The sequence below is a fragment of the Barbus barbus genome (assembly GCF_936440315.1).
Source record: "Barbus barbus genome assembly, chromosome: 43".
Lineage (NCBI taxonomy): Eukaryota > Metazoa > Chordata > Actinopteri > Cypriniformes > Cyprinidae > Barbus > Barbus barbus.
Genome location: NC_136721.1, coordinates 1734809 through 1745430, shown reverse-complemented (window position 1 = coordinate 1745430; position 10622 = coordinate 1734809). Strand labels below are relative to the sequence as shown.

The window sequence follows — 10622 nt, the reverse complement described above, 5'->3', positions numbered from 1 at the left end:
CTTAGAAAAATAGGGTTAAAATTAAATAAGATATATTACATTTTTCTCATGTTTTCAAAAATGGTCAAATGTTACTAACCAAAAACTGAAAATGACACACACACAAAAAAAAAAAAATTATATCATAAAACCATGTGACCAGTCATTTTCTTTGGTGGACATTTTGAGCACATTAACCATGTTAGGTACATTTTTATGATTAATATTTGTGATTCAAATATTTGAAATTTGAGGTTCACCTGATTAAGAAAATAACATTTGTTTGGCCAAGCAAGACCTGCCATTGAAATTTTGAGTCAAAATGTTGAAACTGTAAACTCACCAGCCAGGAAAACATCTTTTTCTTGTAATATCAAAATTGTGTGTAATGATTAAGCTTGGCAACAAGCAGACAAGTTACACTGATAAAATACATCAACTGAAACCAGTAGATGATTAATTAAGAAAGCATATTGTTTTTAAACTTTTTTCCTGATGTGAAATGTACACTAAATTATAGAATGTCTCATAAGATGCTGAGTTGAACACTATTGGGTTTCTCAGAACTTGTGAGTCATGCAGGTCATGCTGAAACGTTAATGACTAAAACAACACTTCAGTGCAGCGCTTCTGAAATTAATCAAAGGAAAATGAATGCAATGCTCCCACACCACAAGCAAATATCATCATTATTGCATCAATGCAACTAACATCACGTCCTCAGTCTTTTCTCAACCTCGCCGCCAGAGGTCACAACCATTCATGCATTCTGACTGTGATTGGTCTCAGGTTTTTCTTACACATTCTTAAATATGATAGTTAAACATTTTGAAAATATACAACACATCCCTTACTGTGTAAATGAATATCAAGTAAATGTCTGCTGTCACCTCAGGAGGTGTGGGCCTGTTTACACTTCTTGTGTTTTCTCTGATCAGATAGCCATCCAATTTCTTAAAGGAATAGTTCACCCAAAAATGAACATATGCTGAAAATTTACTCAGCCTCAGGCCATCAATAATGTTTATTTCTTGATCAGATTTGGAGAAATGCATCACTTGTGCATCAATGGATGCTCTGCAGTGAATGGGTGCCGTCAGAATGAGAGTCCAAACGGCTGATAAAAACATTCAAATATTTTCAATAATCCACACCACTCCGTTCAGTTAACATCTGGAGAAGACAAAAGCTGAAACAAATCCATCATTAAGACATTTCTAACTTCAAACCGTAGCTTCTGGTTTTTATTAGACCTTTGGACATTCTGACGGCACCCATTCACCTGATGTGAGAGTGCACACTAATGCAAAAGCCCAGCAACCAGAAAGATGCTAAAATACATGAAAGTATTAATCTAATCTATATTATATAAATGCTTGGCAAATTTTGACTTCCTTCAAGTGGTTGCTTGCAAAGTTTTAAGTGGTTTATAGGTGTAGTTTGGCAACGTTGATGTGCATCCATAAAAATATTATCTTAATCAACCATACCAGATTTATAAAGCATTCATAAATCAGCCAGAGAAAAGTTTAATATTCAGAATATCTCAATGTTTGGTTTGAAACATTTTATTATTATTATTTGTAGAAACATGTTCATGAAGACATTATTATTCCAAAGGGAAATAAGGAATGATGCACGCTCCTTGTTATTTGCCCGAGGCTGAGGAAGCTTGTTTTATTTTTGAATATTTTCTTTGACGTGTTTCTCTTGGTCAGCACCCCTCAGAAGAGAATATTCAAGTAGGCCTATAGTATTTCCTGCATGTGGATACAAAGCTCAGTATCACTGTTAGCTGAGCCACAGACACACTTTACCCCACAGCTGCCTTTTGGGGAAAATGTTCCAAGTAATTGTTCATGACTAATCTTTAGTCAAATAACAGTCAGGGTTTTCCACACTGGCAATTTACCAACATGCATGAGATATTTTTAAACCTTGAAATTTGCATTTAATACGACAACAGAAGACCATGATAGTGCTTGGCTGGCTTTATGTGCTCTTCATGTTTGCTTCTTAAAATGTCCTTCATATTGTTCTTGGCGTTGTGGTTTTCTGAGTTCACTGGGTGAAACTTCAATCAAAATCTGATGTTTGCCTTGACCAAATGGGTTTGGGTATGTGTGACGTTCATACACTCTCAGAAAAAAAAGTACAAAAGCTGTTACCTAAAATGTAATACTGCGTACAAGTTTGCATATTTGCATTGACGAATGTGTACCTTAAGTTACCAATATGCACCCTTTAGGGGTAAATAAAGGTACAAAGGTGTACTTTTTGAAAAATTACTGGTCCACTTTTGTACCTTTTTGTCTGAGAGTGTATAGTAATGACATTTTCAGTTTTTTGAAGGAAAGGTTATAAAAGTGTCAGACGTGGTACCCAGTAGTCAAATAGAAATAAAAGAAAATAAATAGTTTCTGAAAAAAATGTTTCAAAAAACTGACCACTGCACACAAACATCAAATGATTTTAAAATGTTTAAATCACCTTTAAAACTCACCTATCATCAGGAACATTCAAACAGTAGAAAAAGAAAAAAAAAACACTGTAAACATTTGCCTCTATTGACTAATATTTGTTAGCTGGGATGCTGCATTTTACAAAAAAAAACATGTGGACGACTCAATTGGCAATCCTGCTCTGATTAGAATGAATAAAACACTTTGATTTATCAGACACAGGAAGTGAAAGAAAACATCAGAAATCTCTACATGGTGTTTTATCAGAGCCTATCTCTCTAAATCAAAGCGGGTTATTTGTGTTGTTTCACATCCTTCTGCGGCTGTTTCTCCATCACTCATCTTGAGGCCTTTTTTTCACCTGACCACAATCAAGCCCCCATCAGCAGCTATACTACTCCGGCTGGAAAGCAATTTCCTGCACCCCTGCAGATGTATTGTGGGACATGAATGATCTCATTAAGAGCCATGCAAAGGGCCCGGAGATGTCAGCTAGGGCCTGCGACAGATGAAAGCTGGCCCTCGTGCCCTCCAGACAGGAGACGCGCCGGAGCGTTTGGGTGAACGGCTCAAAGCACCCACTGGCTTCAGGTCTTGATTCAGTGTTTCATGTCTTGGTCTTCCTAGAGCAGTGCTTCCCAACCTGTCGTCCCTGAAGCCCCCCTCCTTGCATATAATCAAACCTGAGACCAGATAATGACCAATTAAATGCAACCCCTAGGTGTAAAAAAAAAAAAAAAAGCAAAATTACCTTTTTAATTACAAATAAAACTTTAGGTGAATTCAGAGTGCTTTTATTGTTTTTATTCAAAAATATCTCAATATTTTATATTGCACTATTTTGTTTATACTAAATTACACTTGCACCTGCCTTTTAATTTTGTAGGATATTGGTAATCCCATTTCACCCAAAAATGAGCATTTGCTGAAAATCTCCTCACCCTCAGGTCATCCAAGATGTAGATGAGTTTGTTTCATCTTCAGATTTGGAGAAATGTATAATTGTGTAACATAATAAAAAAAACGTAATATTAATATGTAATTTAAAGAACTAGTTTAATTTAGCTCAAAGGGAATCATTTATGGTTTTATAGGGATTTGAACAGAATCAGTGTTACGGCGATTCACTGAACGGAAAAGAAAAGAAAAGAATAAAAGGATGTAAAGACTAGGTTGGTTTTCTTCTCATTATGGTAGCAGCTGGCACGTGAGTCAAAACGCGGTGGCAAAAGAGAAGAAGAGGAGAAAGGAAAGCATTTTTAAGAAGAAGAGATAGTTTGATGGTGTCCTGAGTTTTTAAGCTCTGCTTTCAGACCGTCCCACCTGGACGTCTTGACCAATTAGATACTGTCCTTGCTCGGGGTATTGCTCTGTTTCTCCACCCCACTAATAAATCAACATGTTATCTGTTCAGTCAGAGGTCTTGCAAAGTATACTTTTGAACATGGTTTCTATAACAAGACTATGATACATTTGACAAAGAATTGATTGGAAGAAACATTTAAAGCATGATTATTCAAACTCATACATACCAAACACGCATCTGAATCCTTCAGCTATTCAATAATGATTAAAAAGACATACATAATATTTGATTAAAACATGATAGTCTAATATGTGGGTTACAAACATAATATGGGGTTCTGCATAGAAATGTCCTTTTAGGATGATTTTATGTGCATTTGAAAAAGAAAGTCTTTGTGTGGTTCTATGGAGAACGAAGGCATGTTCTTTAGACAAAGGGATTTTGGTTTGGTCTGTCTTCTATGTGTGGGAGAAGTCAGTCTAAGGAAGCTCGTGAATTCAATCGTGGAACATGTGATGGCCATCTCTTTGACCATCAGTCTTGATTATTTGCCCCAAATTTGACAGTCTCCTTCCTGAATGGGAATTATATAAGTGTTCTTTTGTCTCAAGGTTGTAAGCTGTTCTGTGAAAAAGTTGGTTAGTTTGCTTGCTTCAGACTAGTGGTGCCAGAATCTAATTTATGACATTGTCCTGTTTCTTTGGGGTCTCTCTGAATTCCAGCTTCTCAGGTTTCAATGTTCTGATGCATCTTAAATTTGTCTGATTCAGTCTCTGATATTCTACAATTGCATCAGTGTCTCAGCAATGGATGCTCTGCAGTGAATGGGTGCTGTCAGAATGAGAGTCCAAACAGCTGATAAAAACATCACAATAATCCACACCACTCCAGTCCATCAGTTAACATCTGGAGAAGACAAAAGAAACAAATCCATCATTAAGACATAATCCATAATGCTTCCTCCAGGGAAAAAGACAATTTCCCGTTGTCTCTGATATCAAAATCCAAACATATATTTGTTTAGAGCTGTTTTGGACTGATCTGTGCAGATTTCTCTCCTGATTCAACCCAGACCACTTTTCACTGGAGGAAGCGTTTTTATGGATTATGGACTCTTATTTTAGCCAGAAGCAATGGTTTGAAGTTGAAAACAGTTTAATAATGGATTTGTTTAAACTAAAGCTTGCGGATTACTTACAAATCTTTGTGGATTATTGTGATGTGTTTATCAGCTGTTTGGACTCTCATTCTGACGGCACCCATTCACTGCAGAGCATCCATTGCTGAGACACTGATGCAGAGACACATTTCTACAAACCTGATGAAGAAACAAACTCATCCTAATCTCAGATGATCTGAGGATGAGTACATTTTCAGCACATCTTCGTCTGTGGCTGAACTGTCCCTTTAATGAAGAGAACATGTTTGTCTGATGCATGTGTTCAGATGAGAGAGGAAGGATCTCTGTGGTGTCAAATATTTTTTGTATAATGTGCGTTAAACTCTTATCTAGGAAATTGGTTCAATAGATAGCTGTCTGTCATTTAACTCAACTCTCCATTTCTTCTTGTGTAATAAACTCAAATCAGTATTTCTGATTTCTATTTATACTGTCTACTAACACAAAAATGTACAAAATTAGCTACAACCTAAAAAAATAAATAACCGATCAATTTGACCTTTATCTCTAGCTGTGATGAAGATAAAGTTCAGCTGAATCTTTCATTGTTCCTTCCACATTGAAAAGTATAAAGTAAAATTAAAAATGTCACATACAAATATATGATTATAGAGATTGATCGTCAACTGTACTGTATATCATACTAAACACAATACCAGACTTAAAATGAAGCATCCAGATTTATCAGGGGTCCGACGGTCACATCTTAAAGTTGTGATTTCAAGGCCTGACAACTCATTTAAATGAAAATCTTGGAAAAGTACTGTATAAATGCATTTATGTAGTGAATACTAACAGCTTTATAATATTTGATCAGCTAACTATTTGTTTGCAATATCTATATTATACAGATTTTTCACAAATGAAGAAGTTATGGGAATGTATTGGTCAGAAGGTTGTATAGTCCTGCTCTTATACAGTATCTAGTCTCCTGATCAAAGCATGCTTGTTTCTTGGACTCTTCTGCCCTCCAGTGGCTACTCACACACACACAATTCAACACCTCAATAAATCTGTAAATTAGAAGATTATTTTTTTTTTTTTGCATAGCATTTTCCCCCTTCTTTTTTCATTTGCATTTATTTATTTCAGTATTTATTCATGCCTATGATTTTAGGAGATGCTAACACACAGTATCATATACAGCTACTGACATTTCCCGACTGAGGTTAATCAAGCCACCAGATGAGCAGTTGTGTAACTTGAATCGGTTAGAAATAAACTCTAAAGTTGAGGTGTTTCAGCTTTGGGGTTTCGACAGGCTGATGATGTTCACGTGAATATTAATTTTAAATCTGAATTTATGCAGTAATCATCACCTAAACTCATGCGTCGATATGTGCAAGCTTAGTTGAATAATAATAATCATCCAACATATGGCTGAATGTGATCGAAAGCAAAAAAAGTTTGTTTTGTGTCATGCATATGGAATAATTTGTTGATATGCATGTGTAATAAAGTGTTAACAAAATCCATTGTCACCATAAAAGAGACACTCAGTGATTGTGTGCATATGAGGTGCTTTATTGATGAACATAATTCATACTGATTGAAGAATAAATCAATATGCAGTCTTCATGCAGAGACACAAGCTTTATGTGCTCTGATGGAAACCAGAGATGAAGATGCAGTAATGTGTGTTATTACTGTTATAGCTGAAGCAGATTTGCACACACATACTGATATATAATGCCTCTGGCTGCTATTGCTGCATGCTTGATGGGGCAATGCTTAAAGTGAATTTAAAAAAATAAATAATAGGAAAACGTAAAAACAGTTGCACGCTAATTTCCCATTAATCTCCAGAGCTTTGGCAACGGTGGACCCGGCTCCTATAAAACAACTTCACTGAAGTCATAACACAAACAGAAAGGGGACCATCCCAAAACGGCTGCACAGTAAACACACATCTAACGCTGTACTGGAGTTAGCATGGCTTCATATGAGCTGAGCTGATCCTGCCATGGACTCAAAATCATCATCCGTATTTTGTTCTAGGCTTCCACTCTTAAAAATAAAGCTGCTTAACAGGTTCTTCACAGCGATGCCACAGAAGAACCATTCAGTCTTCATTTAAAAGAAAAAATCTCTTAACTTTTTATAATCTGAAGAACCTTCTTTTGTGAAACAGAAAGGTTCTTCAGATGTTCTTTATGGAACCATTTAGACAAAAAAGGTTCTTCTATGGCATCATGAAGCACCTTTATTTCTAAGAGTGTACATGACAGACAGCAGGTTTATAATCAAATATTTACAGAAACAGACCTTCATTTGCTTTTCTTCAAAAATTATTAAAAGTTGCTTTTATAGACACAGAAGAAAACACGGAGAACAAGAAGCAGAACTGAAGACCTTCTGAAGAGAGTGCACACAAACACAATCTCTCCTCCCCTGATTAAATAAGACACAATGTGTGAACAAAATCAAGTAATCAACTGTTTGCATTTCTTTAAAAGACGTAATCGTTGGTCATCTTGAGCGAGGGCATGGCTTCATTGACGTTCTGGTCGAGCCGGTGATACTCCACCCCGCGTGAGCAGAAACCGTCCCGCCAGTGGCGACTCTGAGCCAACAGCATCAGCTGCAAACACAGAGCAGAGGTCCATCATGATGACCGATCATTCACACCATACGCCTGCCTCTGACAGAAACCACGCTCCACGTGCTCATTTATGTGCCTTTCATCTCCATCGTTTTACATACTGCGTGATCTTATATAAATGTACACTGGTGGCCAAAATTGTTAGAACACTATATTTCCAGCAGCTAAAGAATGGTTTTAAGTCAGTTATTTCTATCTTTTGCTGTAGTGTGTCAGTAGGAAATATCAGATTACATTTCCAAACATTCATTCTGCCATTAATTGTAATAATCCAGTGAGATGTTAGTGCTCCACACAGAGATCTGATCTGATCATCATCAGTCTGTCTGGAATGACATGAAGAAACAGAACAAACTAAGCTATAATTCCTAGGGCTGCGATGATAGGAAATCGTTGCAGAATCGATTCTGAGATCTTTCTTCCGAATGGAATCGATTCTGAGCTTAGATTTTACCAGCAGATGGCGCTCTTCTCTAGTTTTTATTCACACACTCAAATGCTCATGTCATTTCGCTTTTATGACGTGACATTAATGTAAACAGCCCACTGTGAACACCCTTGTAATTCACTTCAACCTTTTCGAATTTTATGCATGATTATTTTAGGTTCAAGTGTGTGTAAGGATTTGGAAACAAGCAGAGTACGGCTGTTTCTAAAGCATGCAGCGCCACCTGCTGTTCAAAACTAAGCTCAGAATCAACTCGCGATGCATTCGGAAAATCTAAGAATCAATACTGAATCATTTCTCGAGCTTTGTTGATAAGTGCTTCTCATTAGAAGTTTGTTTTGGTGCATGCAAAATCATTTTTCAGTTAATCGTGGCATTGACTTTACATGCTTACATTCCCCTACAACTATCGCAGTGATCTCAAGAAACTGCAATTAGATCGAATAACTGTGCACACGTGAAGCTTACCTTCCTCTTGTTGTGGTAGGTGATGTACACGATGGCCACCAGAAAGGCGATGATGACCAGATGAAAGAAGAAGTGGGAATCTTCATCCTGGGTGTAGATGGTTGTGTCTTTGCTTTGAACATTTGTATCTTCAAGGCTGTGAGGAGGAAGAAGGTCTTTCCTCACATCCTCACTTTTTTTAGGTGGATCAACAACAAAATTTTCGTCACCATCGTCACCGTCTCCAAAGTCCACGTCTGTTTCTGGAGACGTGCGGTCGCCCATGTAGTCTGAGGTGCTCTCAGTTTTGTCAGCCGCAGAGGTGGAGACGGTGGTGGGCTTGTTTGCAGGTGGGCTGGTGGGCTCTGGGGGCTTGTGTGTGGCGGGTGTAGTCTGGTCTGTAGTGGTTTCGAGCAGGTCTGCAGCAGCAGTCGTAGGTGGAGCGGTGGGAGCGTCTGCTGCTTCGGTGCTGATGTCAATAGTGGGAGCAGGAGCTTGCGTTGGATTCATCACCTGGCCCGACTGACTCTGATGACTGTCGTTCTGGACGCTGGACGCGTTCTTATCAGGTGCTACAATTGCGTTTTTAGTACTATTTCCTGTCACCAAAGGCTCACCATCTGCGGATGAAAAACAAGCCACATTAAAAGCAATTACTGTGATGTTGTTTCCACTGCATGGCTATCGTACAACAATACAGTGCTTTAGATTACTTACAAATTAGAGTCGGTTACCGATTCCAAATTACATGATAAAAATAGTAACTTAATCCATTACAAAATCTAATCAGACTACTTTTTAGATTTCTTTTAATCCAACTCATTAATCACATCGATTTAAACAGTTTAATCTTGTACTATATTGATATAAAAATACAAAACAGAAAGAGAATACATTCCATTCATTAAACATTACATTACGTCAAGGTTTCCCAAACCGGGATTCATTTACATTTAGTTATTTAGCAGATGCTTTTATCCAAAGAGATGTACAAATGAGGAAATTAGAAGCAATCATAACCAACAAAAGAGCAATAATATGTAAGTGCTATGACGAGTCTCGGTTAGCCTGACGCAGTACACGTAGCAAGTGTTTGTTTTATTATAGAAAACAAGTAGAAATCTAGTGTTAGAGGGTACAAAGAAGACTAATAAATACAAAGAAGATAGATAAATAAAACAGAATTAGAATAGAGCGTGCTAGAGTTAGGGTCAAATGAAGATTCACGAAGAAACTGCAGGGTTTGTGAGTTCAATGAAATGCTAATATTTAATTACAGCATTTTAAAATAATTGAGTACAAAAACCTTCCAAAGTCACAGTAATACAAGGTTAAATGTGACCCTGGAGCACAAAACCAAAGTCGCTGGGGTATATTTGTAGCAATATCATGTTTTTAATGCCCAAAATCATTAGGATATTAAGTAAAGATTATGTTCCGTGAACATATTTTGTAAATTTCTTTCCGTAAATATATCAAAACTTCATTTTTGATTAGTAATATGCATTGCTAAGAACTTAATTTGAACAACTTTAAAGGCGATTTTCTCAATATTTAGATTTTTTTCACATCCTCAGATTCCAGATTTTATCTCAGACAAATATTGTCCGATCAAAACAAACCATATTTTGTTTCACACAGAGCACGAGCACTTTTTGGCAGATAAATGCCAGCACTGGCTGCAGGGAACAAGCGGTTAATGTTTATGGAGAAATCCTCCACTAACCTTGTCCTACAGATGCGCAGCTCACAGAAAAGATCTGCAGTGACAGTAAAACTGCGAATATTGCCATCGCTGAGTCTCTGAATCCCGTCTTCCGCATCGCCGCCATCTTCGGTGCTGACGTCATCCGCGCCGTGCCAAGCCGCCTCCCTCCGCAGACAACAACATTGATGCATTTAAAAGTGAATGAACAAACGTATCATTATAAAAGTTCACAGTGTTGCTGCAGATGAAATATAACGCGGATAACATTAAATAAATATTTTAAAATCAGGTTAGACGTTGATTATTTATCACTCAAATACCTTTCTCTACCTGTCCGTCGGTCGCCATGTTTGTAGTTTTTTAACACTTTTTATGCGTGTTTGTAGTTCTAATCGAATTGTTGGCAATATTGAGTGCGCATCGATCTGCGCTTCGAATTTTAATCACAAGTAGTAGACCATCCGGGAATCTTTGGCATACTCGTTTAAAC

General features: G+C 37.2%; 1 protein-coding gene across 1 annotated transcript; it reads right to left on the bottom strand.

The window, feature by feature from the left end:
- Nucleotides 1-6432: 6432 nt before the first annotated feature.
- Nucleotides 6433-10272, bottom strand: LOC306862325 (uncharacterized protein). The gene is made up of 3 exons (XM_079405076.1): nt 10151-10272; nt 8446-9044; nt 6433-7508 (listed from the first exon to the last, which is right to left on the bottom strand). Exons 1-3 carry the CDS (start codon nt 10254-10256, stop codon nt 7377-7379), a joined length of 837 nt encoding a protein of 278 aa, XP_079261202.1. The 5' UTR covers nt 10257-10272; the 3' UTR covers nt 6433-7376.
- Between the last annotated feature and the right edge of the window lie 350 nt (nt 10273-10622).

What these genes read in the sequence shown, in the direction of transcription:
- LOC306862325 (XM_079405076.1), bottom strand. Translation starts at nt 10,256, where the DNA reads ATGGCGGCGATGCGGAAGACGGGATTCAGAGACTCAGCGATGGCAATA. An exon ending in CTGCGCATCTGTAGGACAAG is followed by an intron (nt 9,045 to 10,150) that starts GTTAGTGGAGGA and finishes TTTCATCCGCAG; the next exon opens with ATGGTGAGCCTTTGGTGACA. An exon ending in CCTACCACAACAAGAGGAAG is followed by an intron (nt 7,509 to 8,445) that starts GTAAGCTTCACG and finishes CTGTGTTTGCAG; the next exon opens with CTGATGCTGTTGGCTCAGAG.